Genomic DNA, 21,061 nt, shown 5'->3' with positions numbered 1-21,061 from the left:
GCAGAGAAGAAAGTGGTATGACCTTTGTTTCCAAACTTGTGACCATCACGAGTGCACCCTGCATACGACTGAAGTTCACGAACTTTAAACATTATTGCACTGCTCAAGCAGCTGACCTGTAAAAGATTTACATCTTCTGAATGAACACCTGCATTATAAAACACAAGTTTTTTTAAATAATTAATCTAAGATCTTATTCCCTACATTGAACTGAGATTGATGAAGTATTACTTTTTAATGTTTTCCCACTAAAAATTAATTCCTGTAATCAGCTTTTGTTGCATGAAATAATCCTTCTTGGTAGATTTTCATTAAGAACTAGTGAACACCTCATAAATTTTCTCAACCTTATTTAAGTTTAGGACATGTGACATATGGCATCAAGCCTCTAATTAGAACTTAATACAAACTATTGAACTCACAGACACTATTGAAACTAAATTAAAAGTGCAACATCTAGTCAAGATAATAACTATTTTAATTACTATGACCGCTGTATCATTTTTTCATATGCTAAACAAGCAAATAAGCACATACATAAGAATTATAGTCATCAAGTATATGACACCATCACCACAATAATATATTATTATAGTGAATCAGTATTTAATTAACTCTGTATGCTCATGTTAAACTGTTTTCCCATGCTTTAAGGAATATAAACTTATATTTTCAGATGCCTTAAATCAGCAGGTCAAAATCTATAGGATTCCAACAAATGTACTTCTTGGAAGATAACATACATCATAAACAAGTACCTGGAACCTGGATTTTTCCAAAGCACTGTACTGTTAGGATCTTATTAATAAGCAATAAACTACTTACTATTCAAATGGATTCATAGAATTAAAAATCTCCTTGACTGAATGTTTAATATTTACTATTTTCAAGATTTATATACACCTGAATAAAAAGGTTTTGGTCTGGAAAATGAACTACTTCTTGGAAGTGGACATGCATAACAAAGCACATTCACTGAACCTGTTTCAACCTCGTTCTCTGAGACATTACATGTCTACCTGTAAAACTTGCATTAGTCAGGGCCGCGTTGCATGACGTCACGTACGGGAATGTTTAAAAGTTTCCAAGGTGGAAAAACACTTTCCCAGTTCTTTGGACTGGAGATGTAAAATAAGTTGTAGTTGTTGTGAGCCTCTGTTCCACGTGAATTGTCCCAACATTTTTTGAAGAAATACTAAGCAGGATAAAAATACCAGGATAAAAATTTGGACAAAAAACAATGTTTAAATGTGTTAGCAGTGCCCTGGAGGTGCTGGGCGAAGTGTCACTAATCAGCTGAAACTAACTGACCCATTTGTTTTAACTTACTCCACCTTGTGCGATGTGTCAGGTTGCTCTGCAGCATGACCTGCATGAAGAACACTGCCCAGTTGTTTCCTGTTTTCTACTACTCTGTTTAACTTTGATGCAGAAAACTTAAGCTCCACGTCATCAGAAGTGTAGCTTAGCAGGTGTTGTGTCCCAAAACAAAGTTTTCTCTAGATAAGATCATGTTTCCCAGCTCGTATTGTATCCACTCTGCAGTGCTCTCGTTTGCCATTTAACTTAGGAACTCACAAACCTGCTTATACAGCAAGTTAACCTTTAGCTTGCTTTATTATCTGATAACACTCAATGGGCATTTGGGATAGCTTTTTAAACATTTTCTATGTGCTTAGGTTATGATATGGCATAGTGGGTTTACTCAAAAATAAAAGTATAATAAAAGAAAAAAAAACCTGAGAAGAAATATTGCTGTTTGAGATTACCTGAGTGATATAATGTTTCTCCCACTGATGACTAGGTGTCACTGAGGCCTGTCCCTCCACTGAAACAGCAGTATGTACAGATGGAAAACATCCGGCATTTGCCCAATCCTTCCCATAATACCAATGTATGTCTGTGGGAAAGTGTTCACCATGTGAAGCCAGTAAAGGAGAGCCCGTGTCATGGTTGTGTGTGTGGCTACTGCCCAGCAATAATGCCTTAACATCCTGATCCTAGACCTGGTCAGTGGCAGTGATTTAAAGAGTTTGACTATTACTGCTGTACATGGACAAATCTGCCTCTTCATTCTTCTTTAGTTTATGTATCATAAGAGAAAAACTTATTTACAATACTGATTTGTATTACAGCTGGACTCCAAATGGACATCTTCAAGAAAGCCGCTTTTGCTGGCTACCATCACTGTGATTCAGGTGTTAGAAAGCCCTTTGCTTATCATCCAAGCTGCATTTTTTTCTGCACAGGTGGTTTTAATTTCTGAAATGATGCTGATGGTATTACTCTTGCACTTTTTCTAATACTTTATTGAAAAAAACCTTTTAAAAACTTAGGACCATGTCCAGCACGGTCCTTTACTAATTTTACAGGGTGAGTTCAATGTCCTCTAACCTTTAACATAATTCTTCTGTGTTCTCATCTTTAGCCACTTGAGCATAAGTGTAGATACAGCATGCAGCACCTTTAAAAAGACCTTTTGTTATCTGTATCCCTACAACATAGAATGGAACCTCTTTGTGTTGCTATGACTTTTGTGAAAAAATGTGAGTCGTTGCAGAAGATCACAGCTACCGTCAAGTTCTTTCAGAAGGATCCATGTTTGGGAGCTGTGATACGGCTCCTCCTGGTGGTCGCAGGACTTGTAACAGTGATATTCCATGAAGTGTTCATGTAACAAAATGAAGATCGAGATTGATTGTTTTTGTATGTCTGATCTTGGATGGGTTGTACTGGAACTTGAATTTGTCATCGGGTACAAATAAAGTATATTTGATTTGATTTGAATGATGTCCCTTTCCACTACGATTTGTTGCATTTTTTATAGGCTGGACAACAGAAAACATATATCAGAGAAAAAAAAAAACATCCTGCAGCAGATGTGGAGATGCTGGTGGGAGCCTTGATGAGGAAATTCATTAACTTATTTTGCAATCATGGCTGTGGTGACAACAGAAGCCATAAGCTACCTGAATGTCCTCAACTTGACCTGGACTGTACTGCTAGTGCTCCAGCTTGGCTGTATCCTATTGAAGCACTGAGAGCCTAAATTGGGAGGCCTTTGATATTATGCAGGAAGCAAGTTTGTGCAGAAAGGCCCACGAAAACTATGCGAACTGAGAGATATTCATTTAAGTAGTGCACAACACATGGAATCGTGTCCTGACTTCAGATCCTAATAATCCTCTTGGTGAGTCATTTGTAGAACTTACTCTTTGTCTGAGCCCATTACTAAAATCAGAAGGTGAAATATGATTAGGATAAGCATCACATACTTCCTTCTACAGAAAAACAGACACCAAAGGAGAAAACACAACTGAGAGCTGAAGTCAAGTGTAAACGAGGCTGTGTGGTGACCCCTCCTGTAATGTTGCTACACTTATAAACTTATAAGCACATAGTCTAATATTTGGGCATAGATGATTGCCTTTTGTGGGCTGCACTGTCGCCACACAGCAAGAAGGTTGCTGGTTCCATCCTTGGCTGGGGTGGGGTTTGGACAGTGGCCTTTTTGTGTGGAGTTTGCATGTTCTCCCCATGTATGCGTGGGTTCTCTACACGTACTCTGGCTTCCTCCCACTGTCCAAAGACATGCATGTTAGGTTGATTGGTTACTCTACATTGCCCATAGGCATGAGTGGTTGTTTGTCTCTGTGTGGCCCTGCAATGGACTGGCTGTCCAGGGTGTACCCTGCCTTTCACAGACTGCTGGGATAGGCTCCAGCTTCCCCGCAACTCTTAATAGGACTAAGCGGTTAGGTTAATGAATGAATGATTGTCTTGTGTGAAGAACAGAACTATGAGCACTATTTCTGTAGGTCCAACTGGTATGATTTGTGACAATATTTTACATCCAAATCCATGGAAAAATAAGGGCACATTTGTCTTTTGAAACTTGAAAACATCCCCAATCCAGATCTTCGAGGGTCGATGTACTGGAGGTTTTCCAAATGTCCCTGCTGGAAAGCACCTGACTCAGAGTCAGACAAGCTCTGCACATGTCTGCTAAATACACATTGATTTGAATCAATTATGCTACTGCGGGGACACTTGAACAAGCTGCAGGACATCGGCCCTCGACAACCTGGATTGAGGATCCCTGCTTTAAGGAGTAAATCCAGTATTTGTCTGAAAGAATACTTTTGTTAGTATCATTGTATTAATGTTATGATCATAAGATGAACGGTTGCCATGAGAGATACCATCTGATTGGACAGACACCAATCAGTTTTAATTGCAGAAATGGAAAATAATCCAGGATGTTAAACGCTGAACACAAGTGCAGGGCCATCTAGTGGCCAACATGTGGAGGCTCCACTTCCAATCATGTCAAAGCTAATCGACTGAATACACAATCATTCTGAAAGTTTACAAGTATAACACTGACATTTGGAGGCACCACTGCTACATTTCACTTTAACATTTTCCATTAAAGTCCACTGTTCAGTAATGTAATCAATACATATTTCACAAATGCTAAATATATATTTTCAGGGCAGTTTCAGGAAAATACAGTTTTAAGCATTAAGCACTGTAAGCATTGCTAGCCAGATAAAAACTTAACCCTGGTCTTTCACATGAAAACATACAGTCTGTAATATTATTTCCAAACAACACACAAAAAACAACTAGAACAGATCATCTAGAAAGGTGCAAGTTCACATGAAAGCATAGCAAGTATGATGAACATTAGTAACAGTGATACTGTGCTAACCAAAACAGGTTATATGGTTTTGCTGGAAAGCACTTTACCCTCTATGACAAATGGGACAAAAGTCAAATATTTCCTTTTTCACGTCAAGAAAAGAGCCTCAGCCTTCAGCAAACACTCCAGTCGTCTCAGTGCTTTGACAGACATTCTGTGGTCTTGAGGTTTGAAGAAAAGTACAAACACGTTTGTTTATAGACATCAATGTTTATAATTCATAAATCTTTAGGCTCCCCATGTTAGTTGTGTAAGGGGCAAGCATTATGATGATATGGAAGTTAAACGCAGTGAGGTTTACCAGGAAACCAGCTGATACTGAAGGCAGTAGTTGCCCCGGCGACAGAACTGTCTGTTTTTCAGTCAGTGTTTTCTGTTTACATCCTTTGGATCTCAAAAAGACGGACATCAGTGTCATACCAGATGGGAGGATCCACATTGCTGGATAAATAAAAAAAAAATAAAATAAAATAATTAAAATAAAACATGTTTATATAAAATGTTAAGAGTTAAAATTACACAGTCATGATGTTTGACTTACCGTAAGTACACCACACCCCACATGTAGGTGCGAAACCACATGGCAGTGCCAGCGTTGGCCTGATATTTTCTGATGAGGATTGGGTGAGGAACTGGCAGCAAACCCACTAAAGTGCCATGTTGAAGAAACTTGAGGATCTCCGATTCATCTGTCAGGCCCCTGCAGTCAATCAAAGAGCACACTCCATCAGCTATTCTGGTGATATTTTACCGGAGTCACTCTAGAACGTCTGATCCCTGTCTGAAAGGGAACGGAAATAAAACCAACTTGTCGATGCAGATCTTTTCCACCTGGGGAACTAGTACTTGTAAGAGGCGCATGATAGTCTGCAGGGGTAATTTGCACTTCCAAGACAGGACCTGGGAGAAAGAATTACGTCTAAATAAAATGCTCACTTGTATAAAACGTTGAAAATCGATCAAAAACTGAAGGAAAGCCTTGTGAGTTTTACAGACCCATTCAGGCGTGGGAGTCCATGACGAAGTGGAAGACACACTCGACAAACGTCTTCTCTCCATTTCTGCCTCAGTGTAAAAAACATCCTGATAATGCGAGGAAACAGATAAAGAAACATGCACATATATTACAGCAAACATATCGCAAAATGAACAAAACAAGCAAACAAACAAAAACAAACAACGCCCTACCCACTTACACACACTTACTTCATTGTCTCTGCCTGAGTTGGACTCAGTGTCGCTGGTCCCAGCAGCTGCACTTTGGTCTGAGTGAACTGTATGTGGAGAGTCTGTCTTTGGGACTGACACCATGGTACCGTCCTCTGATACCTGGGACTTTTCAGTCAGTTTATCAATACCTGCAGGAAACCGTAAATCAGAACCTTATAGATACATTTTCCCCCTTAACATAAAAAACTTAGAAAGCTGAACACAGATGCCCAGTTCCACAGAGACGTTGGCCATCTTTGCTATTTGAAAAGCAAATAGAAACCTAACGGAGCGATTTGCAACATTTTACTACAACTAGACATGATTTCACAATGAAAACCACTGCAGAATAATCCCAGACAATCGTAGTCATCCTTGTTAAATACAAATGGAACCACCTGGTTTGTTTTAAGCTTACAGTTAGAAAGTGAGCATTTGGGATAAACAGGCATATCCAGGGTTGTTGCACATCTGTGAGGGTATTATTAAAGCTAAAAGACATACTTTGGAACAACATATCTTCCCATGCAGAAGATGATATTTTCAGGGAAGGTACTGTTTATCTCAGCAGCATAAACCACATCTAGCAAACATTGTGGGCAATAAACTGCATGCATAAAACACAACTTCAGCTACTGAGTAGCAATTATCTTCTATCACATGGATGAGTTATTTCATTTTCAAAACTAAAGCAGCTGGTCTCCTCAGTTTCCATGTATTCTGTTTCAGTAAATGATATGTTGTCTGTTATTTTCAGCTAAATAAGGAGTTTAATTAAATAACCTGCAGAATAAACTACTGCACAATAATTAGATACAATAGCTTGTATTGTCACTTCTTCCATAGCAAATACATTACAGGCAAATAGATTAAAAAAAACAATGCAAAGATCTAAAAAGTATATTAAATGTAACCATACCTGGCATAGCAACTAGACTGGCTTTGAGTGTACCAGGTTCTGCAGGCACTGCAGGGTGCGATCCCTCCATGGATACAGTCTCTTGGGAACTCGTGCGGGAGATTACATCTGGTGACTTCTTCTTCCTCTGCAAAGCCTTTTGGATTGAAGCGGGGTCAGATGGCAGATTGGCCAGCTGGTGGAACACGTTCCGCTTACGGATGATGGCGTACACTAGATTGCAGTTTCCTGACAGCGAAATAGAAAGGCTCTTCATTACTTGAACAAATGTGCCTGCAAAAGCTTAAATCTCCCTCCAAAAATAGGAAAAACAACTCCATGCAACCACATTGTTTTCTCTTACCATCAAACTGGTATTGGATGATGTTGTTGAAAGCCTCAAGAAGGAAGAAAACAAGGTGATGGTTCTGGGCTGTGGAGAACAGGAACCAGCTGGTGGAAAAGGCCTCCAGTAGGTGGAGCAGTTTATTGGCAGCTACCATAGACAAGCGCTTCAGATATGGGGAAACTAAAGAACAAGAGCCATAAATTAATAATTTACAAATAAATACACTTTTTTATTAAGTTAAAACATATATTTCTTCTTCTTGACAAAATTTGCAACAGCACCAAAGAGACTCACCATTTACAACAATGGTGAGCAAGCAGTCAAACAGAGGCTGGAGACGCTGGTGACCTGTTGTGATTATTTTGTGGAACACCTGGAAAACAGAAAACGGCTGTGAGAATAAAGTGCACCATAATAAAGCTGTAGTCAAATGGCAGGTTTGTCTCACCACTATGAGCAGGTCAGCATGAGTCCCAGTGAACACTGGGATGTCCATAGGCACATGGATGGAATAGGGCTTATTCAAGCGTACGCCAAAATTTCTCTCTCCACTCAACAGGAGCAAAATGAACACGCCAATGTGCATGAGTCCAACACGTGCTGGAGTAAAGGATGCATCGCCACAGAAGTTAATAAATGTCTGTCTGATGGAAGTTTGTTTGGTGGAAAAAAAAAAGAAAAAGAAGAGACTCACACTGGTCAGCTCTGGCATCATTCAGGTAATAGAGTATGGGAACCAGAATATCCAGCACATCGCTGCTCTTCAGGACGAAAAACAGAAACTTCTGTGATGGGAACATGGAGTAGATTGTGTCACAAATGAAATGCAGACATGTTTAATGTCTAAATTTGGCATTGTTTTCGTCCTCTTAAACCTTATTGAAGTCGCAAAGCTTCCAGAAGAGCACCAGCAGCTCCTGGTGGAACTGGATCTTTTTGGTGGAGTTAGGAAGGTATGTCTGAGTTAGAGGATTGGTCAGCAGACGAGCCAGACCCTTCAGGACAAAGTCAAAGTCCTACAAATGGGATGCAACAAAGACAGCTGTGGATAAGTGATCTCAAGAACTGCCTTTGTGCATTTTTTTGAAGCAGTCATAAACACACCTCCTCTCTGTGGATCCTTGATAAGTAATTCACAAACAGGTTTTCAGGGCCTGTAGACTGCACAAAGATAAAGAGATGTGTCTAAGAAATAAAGTATAACATACAAATCATCATCAGACTGACGTCTTTGCTGTGGCCTTGTCATACCTCATGTTCCTCCATGCTGGATGGAGAGGTGGGAGGGTGGGGAACCCCTCCATCATGTTCCAGTGTTACAATGAGGACCTGCACAGCTTGCTCCACCAGCTGTTCCCGGTAATCAGCGAAGAGTAGGTGGTTGTATGGAATGCCATAACCCACGGGATCATACGCACACACCACATTGAGCAGTGAGGTGAACAGAGGCAGTGCATGCCTGGGGAAAAAAAAACATAAAGTGCCTACATTAAGTGCTTCCCATTTAAAATATAATAATAATAAAAAGAAGTATTTAGTATTTGTTTTAATCAGTTGTGCTGTGAGGTATACAGAAAAAAAAAATTAAACAGCATTTGTGCTAAATATCTACTTCTAACTCAATCAATGTGTTTAATTCCTTGAAATAATTTGTTCTGTTAACAAGCAGTCAACAAGGTATTGAAATGATCAAGAAAGGTACATCATTCATTCATTCATTCATTAGCCGAGCCGCTTAGTCCAATTAAGGGTCACAGGGGAGCTGGAGTCTATCCCCGCAATCCTTGGGTGAGAGGCAGGGTACACCCTGGACAGGTCACCGGTCCATCACAGGGAAAGGGACATCATTTTCCAAAACGGGGCCCTCATCCACACTGACTCCACAACTGCAACAACCCAACACTATGCGTGCTGAATGAAGCCTGTGGCCTTTGACCCTGAAGCACTGCAGAATGTTTTAAGATCTGTTTTCCAACAGACCCCATACAAGAGGAATTCCTGTACAAACATAGATGATGGAGGTATTTGGGAGGAAGGGAGTCCTTATCTTGTGACCCAGGTTCAAAAATTGTATTGTGGACATTGATTAAGAACACAGTATTTCTTCAGTAGTTCCAGTGAAAACTGATCTTATTATTTTCAGTGATTTGATTGGTGTATATAAAAGGACTGCTTCTAGAAAGAGAAGCTTCAGCTGCAATTTCTGAAAATCTCTTGTTACAAGATGTTAATGTTAGTTCTGCTGTATTCTGCTGGTAAAATTTCAAAGGCATGACTTCTGTGTCTCCGAAAGATTTCCCTATAAAAACTAAAAAAAAAAGGCACAGCAACTCGTGTTTTTTCTGTCTTGAAAATTATTTCCAAAGGTTTGTGTAAAAAAAAAAAAAAAAAAAAAAAAAAGAAATAAAGAAGATGTACCAAAAATAAAGAATAATTCATTTTTTCTCTTGTTACATCATGGGCAGAATAAATATGGAAACAATGTTGATGTTGCTGAATTATGTAAAAAACTGTTTAACTGTGAGAGGAAGAAGCAACATTCTGGATTTGTTTGGCATGAGATATTGTGAATTGGACTAAGTAGTCAAGAAAACGGCTGGATGGATGGATGGATGGATGGATGGATGATGGATGGATGGATGAAACCCCATGGTATGCTTCAGTAAATTAACTGTAAGACTTGATCACATATATGAATAAAATGCATCATCTTTGTATCGACCAGTTCATCCACATCCTGAGCGATATGGATGTAAGGATATGTAAGTCACTTTGGAAAAAAAGTGTCTGCTAATAGACTGTAGAATAGAATAGAATAGAATAGAATAGAATAGAATAGAATAGAATAGAATAGTGCATTCCTCTTTATACATTTATTTTAATATTATGTATAATTCCAGACATAAATGTTTCCATTTGATGCATTGAGCCATTACATTGAACAAGCCTTTTCTTGTGCATTACCTATTTTCTGTGGAGCAGAAGAATGTGACCCAAGGGTTCAGGACATTGTTGTCTGACGAATGAGGCAGGTACATGGCCTCCGAGAAGCAGGTCAATAACAACCTCAGCAACTCTGTCCTAAAAATAAAAACAAAACAAGCACATAGAAAGAGAAGAAAATCAAGTAGCAATGAAAAAGGGAAAAGATTTGTGACTGAGATTTTGCCAAGTGCAGCCCTGCAAAACCAGCTGACTCACCTGTTCAGGTCATGGATGTAGTTGAGGGGAGGAGACTGTGCAAATCCCACCCCCGACTCCCAGATGTACTCACAGCTGTCTAAAGATTGCATGCTCTCAACTGAGTCCTGGATATGGTCACAAAAAATACCCCAAAACATCATACTTGATTGATTTAATTTAAAAGCAGTGTGATATCTTTCAGGTAGAGTCATCACGTCATTGTGCGAAAAGAATTTCTTGCTTAAAGGACAAAGCTGATAATGCTCGTTATTAATTTAATCTATCCATCTCGCTTTCTCCTTCTTTAAAAGAGACTATTGTCTACAATCCAGTTTGGGGCAAAAATGTTAAAACAGTGATAAGAGCATTCACTGTGAAGTCAAAGTTTTGATCTGCAAGCAGCATTCCTTTCACACTCATAAGAGAAAATTAGTTCTTCCTGGTGTGGCTGACAATGTATGAAAACTTGAGCGGCAGGTTAGTTAAGCAGCTTTAGATCAGGAAGAAGGAAACAGTGTCTGGAAAAATACATCTAATGTTTACATCAGCAAAGTAGAGTGAGGTTACAATGTGTCCAGAAGAATTACTGGAAGGCGGTGAGGGGAGAAACGAATGACTTCGGGCTGCACAGTGTCAGGAAACTGAGTACTCACAGGGCCTCTCCTGTGGCTGTGCACAGTGAAGTCGGGGCAGAAGAGCAGATCAGCAATCGCCAGGAGCAGTGACTCAGCCAGTGGTCGAGCTCCATCGTCATCATCCAACTCATCTGTCTGGAAAAGGGTGGACGTGTGATGTTTAAGTGTGTTTTTTACGGCTGTAATGGGAAGGGATTTTCTAAATGAAAATGTAATTGTTCAGTACACATGCATCATTACAAAAAGTCACTGCAATATTGAAAGAAGATGAGCTCATTATTCATTTGTAATATTGCCTACAAGCAGATGTTTTAATATCATAGCTAGAGTTTAGAGATCCCACTGGAAATAGCGTGTATTAATCGTGTCAGCATTTAGTCCACTGCAAAGAGAGTTCACAAAAACTGGTTGCTGTTTATAAACCAAACTTGTGATGGAAAACATCCATCGGCACAGAAAATAAGAAAAGAAAAGTGAAGATATTTTGTTTTCCTGCACTGCAGAAAATCTGCATATACTAGAAGGAAGTTCATAGAATATATTAGTAGACATCTTTGAGCTTATTATGAGGTTCTACAGTGGTTCTGTGTTTCCTTGCCCTTTATCCACTCACCCCAGCCCTCCCAGCACCAGGCACTGTTGACCAGAAAAACCCTCTCCAGTCCTGGTCCTCGAAGATGTAAGGAAGAATGCGGGTGAGGATCCGAGTGCAGTTCAGGATCACTTGCTTCTCCCGCTCAGTCTGACACCCAGATTCTGCTCCCTGCACCAGCTTCTCCACAGCCTGGACAATCAGGTAAAACGGCTGAATAAAAGCACTAAACATCTGCTTAACTGGGCACCATGTTTGATTGTTCATGTAAAACAGATATCTTAATATTGTTTATTATTATTATTTCTGTCTAAACATCTCCATGAAAAATTGTAAATAAGGTTATTTAAAATGCTTATAGAACTGTATCTTTTCTTTACATTGTTTGTTGGGATGCTAATGGTGGCTGTAGACTGTAGCTCTGACATTTTTAAAAGGGGTTCATTTTACAGTGAAGTGCTGTTTTTAATGGGACTAAAAATGATTTGCAGTTCATTAGAAGCCTGCTGTGATCCATGTCTAAAATGGGCAGCAAACCCCAAAGAATGAGCTAGGCTTCAGGGGCTTTATTCTCCTTACTTAATTATGCTGTTCATCTGTTTTGTTTCTGATAGGCAGCTTCAAACGGAAGCTGGGAGCACAACACGGGAAGCAAAGAGAAAGGAAGGGGAGTTGACTCATTTATTCCTATACTTAAAAAGCCTGAACAGACCTCTTAAAACAAAATCCTGCCCTGTTTCAGAACATGTCCACATTTATTTACCTGTTCTTATAAACAAAACTGTATTCACACATAAGCCACTGTATGTTTCAGTGTGTACCTTATAACAGAGGGTTGCTAGGTTTGATGGTGACTCCTCTCGCACAGCTCTTATCTCTGCAGCTGGCACCAGGGCAAAAACATCCTGGATTGTGGTGGTGCTGTCCACCCAGAACTGGTCCCAGAAGGCATCGTCTGTAGCCTCCACTGGCTACAAAAAGAAATTATATACATAAATACAAATATGTTCACGTCCTAGTTACACCAGACAAAACTGAAATTAAATGCAATGTTCTCACTGATCATGTCGGCCCTTTATTTGAACAACATACGTGGACGTTGAGTCTCTTGTTACATAAAGCATCTCATGTCTAATGGCAATGTAAACACAACTTCTTGTTCTAACAGTGGAAGCATTATCGGACCTAAACACTGTCCATCTGGCGCATCGTGGTGAATGGTGAGTTTACGTAATCAACAATGATTTTGCTAAACACCATAATTTATTTACGTCATAGCTAAATACGTAAGCTGCTAGCTGAATAGATTGTTTCGTGAATTTGCATCACAAAATCAAATACCATTGATTATAATCCAAATGCGCACGACATATTTGAAAGGTGCATCAAATCTTTACAACGCGATATTATGAATATATTTATCCTATAGCATGAATTTCTGCTCATTAAGAGAGAATTTGTTTTCTCCCACATCAGAAAGCCCTGTCTCATCTCTTCTCGGTGATGCTCCTCGGTGCGCTCCCCTGTTCCTGAGCTCTTGGCTACGTAACGCTTTAATGTGCAGGATGGACGCGCATATACCTGTGTTTTGGTCGTAAGCTGGATCACTGCCTTTCTGAAATTCAGTTTTGAGTCGCTGCTGCCCATTGCGGTTGATTCCTTTCAGACATGCAGGTCTGCCGCTGAGAATCCCTGATAATCTCACCTCGTCCTATGCTTGAGTCATTGGCGGAGGCGTGTTTTTTTTTTTTTTTTTTTTTTTTCTTTTTTCTTTTCTTTTTAAACCATTGGCTGGCTGGCTCAACACTCGGGCAGATTATTGGGTGTAACTTCCGGTTAACAACAAAAACTACATTTATAGACTCTTTTCTTTGGATTTCTCTTTTTTTAACATGATATAAAACATGAGAAAATGTTTTTGTATATATAATAGTGACATTTTATTAAATAATTTTATTGTTCAGAATTTCCCTACACCAGTGATCATTTGGGGAGTGAGAGATTTATATACGGGCTATGTTGACAGGTTAAACTAAGTATTTTTACGCCTAAAATAAAACAGAAATCTTGTAGATGTTTAATATTAATACTCAGATTTTGTATGACTGGTCGATTTTTTTTTTTACCTGTATGGGCAAGCATATCACATATTGCATTCATGTACTCCTTGTAAATTGAAGACATCTCTCAAAGCTTTCTTAAATAGTGTGCGTTTATTCTGTTATTTAACTATTATTTTAATCTAAACTCTTACATGAAATAAACGCATCTTTGCTTAAATTGGCAACACAATATTAACTTAATTGTTTATTTTATATGACAAATCTCGGAATATCGACAGTACGTAAAGGAACCCGGACTGCTTTCTACGCGCAGCCGCATTAACATGTAAACAGAACTCGCGGTTAGATGTGTCTTTATGTAAAGATAGTATCGTCAGTTGGCCTGAATAAGAGCATTAAGACAATTTAACCGAAGGCTTTTCACTGAGTTCTTTTGTTAATTTAAAACTGCATACAGCTATTCCTGCCTTATGTACTGTAGTCAGCAATGTCAGCAACAACACATAAAAAGGTAGAGCTAGCTCGCACTGACGTTAGCATTAGCTTATGACTAATGACAAAAGCGCTCGAGACTGGGTTGTTAACCATCTAGCTCGTCAACGCCGTTAAGTTGCTGTTTAATCGCCTTTTAACGCTACCTTGTAGTATCTTTGTAGTTTATCGTAGTACTTTATTAATTTGATAGTGCTGGCAAAATGGATGATGGTACCAGTTGATTATCCAACATAATTAGCGAGACAAGCAGAGTTAGCTTAAATAAGGTAATAGGCCATCAGCTTGGCTAAACAGAAAAGAAGCCTTATCTGAAAACAAAAGAAGCTCCTCTAGTTTGACAAAGTTTCATCATATGTTGACTGAAAACAGGTGAGCGGGGCCTACAATACGGAAATTATTATTGATTTTTATTCACATTTTGCAGTGGCCATTTTAAAAAGTGTCAAGCAGCCATTGATTTTACAGGGGTTGCGCTTTTTTTAGTTTTATGATAGTTTCATGATAAGTTAATCCAGCTAACTGTAGCTTGTTTAGTGGTAGCCTGCATTTCTGATTATGTATATCATTAGTAAATAACTAGTATCATAATAACAAAGCTGAGCGTAAAAGATTGGAAAGTGGCAGTCTTTGCTTGTTAAACCAACTTTTCTCCAGAAGTGGATGGGCTTTGAGAGTAAATGTCTTTCGTCGTTGTTTTTTTAAATACCCCTTTCAAAGGTTAATGAAACCATTGCTTACTTTTTTGCCAAGAAATTCCAAATGTGCATATCTGTTCCTACTCATACAGGAAACGGCTGCACAGTGGTGGTGATGAGGAGAGTGGCCACCTGGTGCCCCATGCCAAAAGGCAGAGCAGAGCTCATCCTCTCTCCCCTGAGCCAGGCCGAGATGCTTGGGACTCTGAGGTAAAACTAGCAGAAAGTAAATGTGATCTTAACGCGTAGACTGACTCAGTGAGTCTTCAAAACAAAACAAAACAAAAAAAAAGTGTGTAAATGATCGATTGTGATCTTATTTTTTTTTACATTTTCCTGCTTGAAAGTTCATATACAAGACTAGTTAGGCTCAGATACAACACATAAAGCATCAGTTAAAATTTTACTTAAGCTGAGTATTACTTGTCATGTGAAGTGTGCTTAGATATATACATCTGCTTAGATATATACACAAAATATACATAAAATACTAATATACATCAAATATGTTGATATTATTAGTTTTGCTGACTGAAAGCACTGAATGTTGATTTGTGTCCTTTTTATTCAGGATATACTGTGCTTTTAAAAAGAATTAGATCTTTTATAAAGGCTGTTTCAATTTCTACCAGAGGCAAGAAATGATCAGAATCTAGTTGACTGGGTTGATCACATTTCTATCAGTTTTACCAACTTCTTCCATGTCTGACTGTGAGCTATTTCTCCCATTCAGAGCCACCTATCACCTGTATGCATGTGTGTTTTCATTTTGTTTAGCTGCCCAACCCACTACTGTTTGCTATATTTGGTCCCCTCAAAGCAGATCCAGACCTGCGTTTGTAGACGGACTGAGCCCACTTCTTTGAACCAAATCAGAATTAGTTTGCACATTCACAGTACCGCAAAGGAAGCAGAGGTTCTGAGAAAGCAGACTAGGGTGAAATCAAAAAGATTTATGTGAATGTGCCCTTAGTCTGCATTCAGTCGCAATAAATTTTAATCTGCTTATTGGTGTTCCTCTGGTTTATTATTGTCTTTCATGATCTTTTTTTTTTTTTTTTTAAAATCTGCAATCCAAATCTGATGCTGGTACCAGTTTATGTGAATCTCTTCTGTACATAGTGTTGTCTGTTAACTTTCATAGTCACAGGGTGCTCAAAAAGAGAAAGATGTCCTCATAATTGGTCAAAACAGAAACAGGATCTCAATCAAACGGGCAAACAACAGATGCTAAATTAAATAAACAATTTTCAACTTTAATATCACCCATACATTAATACATTTCCATCCCTACATTTAGGGGAAAAATGTGAGATAAACCACACTTATTTATCTTGCCAAAACAAATGGTAAAGATAATTTCTATTCTGGTTCTCACAGACTTATTGTGGAGCCTGATTGTTTCCTCAGCCACAAAGCCAGCATGACATTAATTACCTGATAATCACTAGTCTGTGAGGATCCACCAAACCCCCCTGCGTGCAGCCTACATATTTGTACCTGTGTGGACTGAGAGCACCATCTATGTGTAGATCTATCTCTCTTCAGAGCAACAGCTAGTCTAAGAAGATGAGTAGAAGAACAACACAAACGCTTCCTTTAAAGAGACTTAACAAGAAAATAGTCATAATTGAAACCCCTGCTATTTAAAATAGAACAGTGTTCCCCTGAATGGGAGTTTTTTGCATCGTTGATCCAAACCAGAATTCTTTTGGTTCCTCTATGTTTAATAAGCAGTGTCCTGGTCTGTTTGCACATGCTAACCATGTGCAAGCCATGCTAATAAAAGCCATGCACCCACCCTGAATAGTGGTAACTCTCAAGCCAGTGTAAACAAACTGATCTTGCTGGTCAAATGTGAGTTAATTTGACTTTACAACAAGTTTGGGTTTTAAGCCTTTTTAGTTTGCATTTCTCCTTAAATGTTAAGAGGGACATTTTACATCTGTTTTCCCTAATATTATGTCACATTTGATATAAATTATGTCAGATTTGGGTTTAAATTTCACAAACTAGAATTTTCTGCTTTCTCATATTTTGTTATTATTTATCACACAGTCATCCAACAGTGAGAGCAGTAGCAGCATCAGCAGTCCAGAACATGCAACCGGGAGTCGGTGTATTGTGGGCCCCTGCAGTCCCCTCATCCCTGGCAACTCTTCAGAGCTGGTTGGCCCGGCAAGCCAAGTGTCATACCTGCAGATTAACCGCATCCTTAAGGAAGCTCACTTCCAGAGCCTGCACAACCGAGGTCAGCTCAGAGACACATGATGACATTATGTCCCCCTGTCAGCCACCAAAGGACCAATGACATATGCCAGAATTGTTTAATCACTTTACTCAGCTCTTCTCCACCCATCTACAGTTACTGTAGCATCTCACCATTACACAGATCTGTGGGTGGAGACCAGCTTCTGATCAGGTATATGGGGGGGATGATTCAGTTTTCAAATAAATCAAAGTGATTTTTGGTTGAGCAATAATAACTGTGATCAGCTCAAAACAGTCTCTGAACTGCATTTTTATGTGACAAGTTTGGTTTACTTAATGCTCTGAGAGCCTTATTGCGGCTGACTTACTTGTGAATCATTGTGTTTTGTCTTACATGTTGTATGAAAACATCAGAGCTGCCAAAGTGTCACCAAACACAGTTTTAGTCTGGCCATGGTGACGTAAAGTCTCGTGGGGAGGTACTTTGTTTGCATAATGTTAAACTGGATATATGTAAGTATGTGGATCAGTCTCAGGGAGCATGTACTTGTCTTAGATGACTGATTTTCTGTCGTATGCAGGCAGAGAAATCTTTACAAGAGGCTGTAGAACCCGTGGTCATTAACTTAGCAAAGGGGATAGTTTGTCACCCTTATTTAGTTAAGAGTATTTGAAAATTGTTGTCCAATAGATTTGAGCTAGATATATAGGAGTTATGCCATAGAACATAGGACTTGGTTTAAGGGTGGGTTTTTCCAACGATTTCATAGCATTCCCAAAACTATATTTTCTTATTACATTAACCACTTTTTCATCAGCAGCTACACTTACTGAGGTTAGGAAATCTGGCTTGTATACTTTTTAATTAACTAGTTGTGCATATAGTTCTAGATGCAGAGGAAAATCTTAACACATACTTGATTATAATATTATTCAGTCCTGTTGCTTTTTTTGGCAAATTTGTCTGGTTTATTTGGATACATTTTATTTTTCTGCTCTGATCAGAAAAAATATATTTCTTGAGCTTGTAAAAAAAACAAAAAAACAAAATGAAAGCATCTCACTACTTTTTTATTAAAAAAAAAAAAAAATCTGAACAAAACAAACATCAGTTTGGTGAAATGCATCATAACCTATCTGTTTCTCAGGTTCAGTAGGTATCACAGTGTAGAATGTTAGTTACATGGGGAAAATAATCAGGTTCAGCATTATCATTTGAAACTGATGCAACTACAACCAAAAGAAGTACCCATGCTAGATTGTGTGAAATGTTGTTTCACTGTAGGAGTTGTGAGTTAACATTGATATTTACCATGAAGAATCAGTCATGGAGTTTGCCTTTCTGGTATTACCATTGTAGAGAATTACCACATTCTGTATGTCTTTTTAAAAGTACTAAGAATAAAGATTGATGCATGTCAAAGTTGATTGTGAGGATAGAAAGCTTGCATCTTGGAATCACAACAGTGCATTGACCTGGAATAACGTCAGACAAAGAGCAATGATTGTTTGTTTTTGAGAAATTCATGAGCACAATATTACCACCTCTGTTTCCTCATGACCGCAAATGGTTAAAAAAAAAAAAAAAAAAAAAGCTAAGGTAGGCAAAAAGAAAAAGAAATTTTAAATTCTTTTAAAATTTTAAAATGTTTTTCTCTTCCCTTAACTTTCCACATTATCCTACCAGAACTGCACAAGCATAAGAATGTACTTTTTTGTTTGACAATATATTGTTGTGCTTTAATGCATTTAATTTCTAGACCTCCTTTCTTTTGGTTAATTTTCATTGTAGGTACTGTCATTAGTGCTGCAAAAACATCATATTCTGCTGGCAAATGGGTGTGATATGACATGCTCATACAGTAGATCTTTATTATAGAACAGCTCATGAGAACATCTTCCCTCTAAAATAATCCAAGATTAGTCTCCTCTAATGGGTATTTTTAAAACCTGTAAACAGACAATAGCAAATCTTTTTGAAGCGTGTGTAGCCAAGAAACCAAGAAGTTGTTTATTGGTATGATCACCACCATAAAGTAAAATTACACCAGGCCTTACTAATGGCAGCCAATCATACCATTTTTGTGGCATGGAATGAGTGTAGACAACTACAAGTGGACAGTTGATTAAATTTTATTTCAGAAAATATCACGAAGGACTGAACACAATATTTTCTGTGTTGTGCCTTTTGCTCAGATTCTTCTGATTCAGAGCCACTTCACACTTTTTGTTGCTCCTAATTGGTTGTATGTTTAACCAGTTGTGTCCTGAGGCATATTGGTATTTGCCTGTCAATAACAACCCTCTGTACTCAAAAATTCAATGAGAGGTTTCAGACTAATTTGTGTATTTGTCAAGTGGTTAAGGCTACTCATTTCTCTCCCAGACCAGTTGGAATACAATATGCTGAAAGGTAAAATTCTTGCCTATTTATGCCAAAAATATTACTGCCTACCCCAGCTTTAAGTACAACTTTCCACATTTCATATTTCCTCAGCCTTTTTTATGTTTATGTGCGGGATTGCTGTGGTGTTGACACATGTAAGGACAAGTGGTTATTTCTGTCAAGGAGTTGCATTCCAGAGGCTTGGATTGCTATATCACTGGAGTCACTAAAATGGTCTTTTGAACTGCAGACAAGCCTTCCTGTCTGTGCACTACCATTCAAAGGTTGCTGAGTGAGTGTCCCCTGTGCACCAAACATCCTGATGGATATATCTGACCTCCATGATGTAAGGCTTTGCATCGCCTTCTCTTAAAGTGGGATTGGTTCCACTGCTTAGCTGTTGTCCTGGAAGTCAGAGGTTTTTTTTGGGTTTTTTTTTTTTTTTAAATGTCAAAATATTGAACTAATTTGAAAGAAATGTTTTATTTTATTTTTTTTAATTATAGATTTTTTTTCTATTTTGAAATGTACAATGTTAATGTGACATGGATGTTTCTTTGTGGATATTCTCTTATTTTAAAAATAAAATTTAATTTTAAACAAAGTTTATTGTATTCTGTCTTTCTACATATCTTTAGGTTACCTTTGCACATCTTGTCATGTAGGTAGGATGTCTGTTGTCTATTCACACTGTCAGGCTGTCACTACAAGTGTGCATGAATTGTATTGCTTGTGCATGCCCTTATCTCACCCCCTCTTCTCAAATAGCCAGTAATGAATGACTCCCCATGCACCATCTTTAATGAGACATGACCTGTGTCTAAGGGAGGAGTAGTGAAAGGTTTCTTTAATTAGCGCACTACGTGTCCTTGTCACGGACACAGTAACAGATTACATACATTAATGCACAATGTGTAACCACGGTTACCTTGCTGACTACTCCGGGTTCTCATTGCTGACCTGCTTTGCTTCCACCTCTACTAAATTAGACATGACAAATAAGTCAGTAATAAGTCAGAATTAGACATCTCACATTGTGACAACAAAGCTCTTTACTTGGGTGCATGCTTTCTCATTTTAAGTACAGTAACCTATAGAAAGTGTCAATTAGAAAGCTCTAGCTCCTTCATCTTAGCATCATCTCAAGAATGTCATTAGCATGCCTTTTGTGTCAGTTCAAATACCACGTTCGAGTAATGTATGTGTGTAATTAAGGCTGGAAAGAAAAAAATGGCTTAAATCTTGGGGAAAAAATGATTAATAATTAATGACAATGAAAGTCAGAAATACTGAAATACTACCTCAGCATGACAATTCAGTGGAGCATCCTTGGTGGTGTTTGTATTGTATAACATAAAGCAACAAGCAGTTGCTGGGATGAGATGCCAAAGGAATAGATTTGCAGACCTCTTTAATATTGCTAATCAGATTTTCTGTTCCAACTCTCAACAGCAGTCACCCAGAATGCAGATGTTTATTAAAATGAGCAGCAGAGGGCAGCATACTCTGAGATTTCATGCAAATCATCATTCACAATATCACTCATATGTTTGCGAATTCTACAACCGAATCAAGAAGTAGGTTTCAAAAGAGATATTTATCTTTAATCTGTTTAATGCACAGTAACACCGCTACATTGT

General features: G+C 38.4%; 2 protein-coding genes across 3 annotated transcripts; one reads left to right on the top strand and one right to left on the bottom strand.

Moving 5' to 3' along the window:
• Positions 1-5,045: 5,045 nt before the first annotated feature.
• hid1a (HID1 domain containing a) lies at positions 5,046-13,218 on the bottom strand (the record flags this gene model as incomplete). Of its 2 annotated transcripts, none has more annotated exons than XM_079252358.1 (19): positions 5,046-5,146; positions 5,247-5,405; positions 5,514-5,605; positions 5,702-5,773; positions 5,906-6,063; positions 6,834-7,061; positions 7,177-7,341; positions 7,456-7,534; positions 7,610-7,761; positions 7,856-7,946; positions 8,037-8,177; positions 8,266-8,322; positions 8,413-8,620; positions 10,126-10,242; positions 10,363-10,469; positions 10,998-11,114; positions 11,593-11,763; positions 12,393-12,542; positions 13,153-13,218. In XM_079252358.1, 19 exons carry the CDS (start codon positions 13,216-13,218, stop codon positions 5,083-5,085), a joined length of 2,394 nt encoding a protein of 797 aa, XP_079108484.1. In that variant the 3' UTR covers positions 5,046-5,082. The 2 variants fall into 2 exon arrangements, with proteins under 2 accessions (XP_079108484.1, XP_079108483.1); XM_079252357.1 differs by having other exon boundaries at positions 5,702-5,788; positions 5,912-6,063.
• A 766-nt stretch (positions 13,219-13,984) lies between these two features.
• Positions 13,985-17,254, top strand: LOC306765827 (protein VCF1). Its single transcript, XM_079253334.1, has 3 exons — positions 13,985-14,498; positions 14,917-15,034; positions 16,883-17,254. The coding sequence occupies exons 1-3, from the start codon at positions 14,482-14,484 to the stop codon at positions 17,093-17,095; spliced, it is 348 nt and encodes a 115-aa protein (XP_079109460.1). The 5' UTR covers positions 13,985-14,481; the 3' UTR covers positions 17,096-17,254.
• The last annotated feature ends 3,807 nt before the right edge of the window (positions 17,255-21,061 follow it).

Source organism: Telmatherina bonti (genome assembly GCF_933228915.1).
Source record: "Telmatherina bonti genome assembly, chromosome: 14".
Classification (NCBI taxonomy): Eukaryota; Metazoa; Chordata; class Actinopteri; order Atheriniformes; family Telmatherinidae; genus Telmatherina; species Telmatherina bonti.
Note: the sequence above shows the minus strand (reverse complement) of the source record. Positions and strands in the feature narration are given on the sequence as shown.

Excerpts from the sequence above, each read along its gene's own strand:
- LOC306765827 (XM_079253334.1), top strand. Across the intron at positions 15,035-16,882 it reads GAGATGCTTGGGACTCTGAG|TCATCCAACAGTGAGAGCAG; the intron begins GTAAAACTAGCA and ends TTTATCACACAG.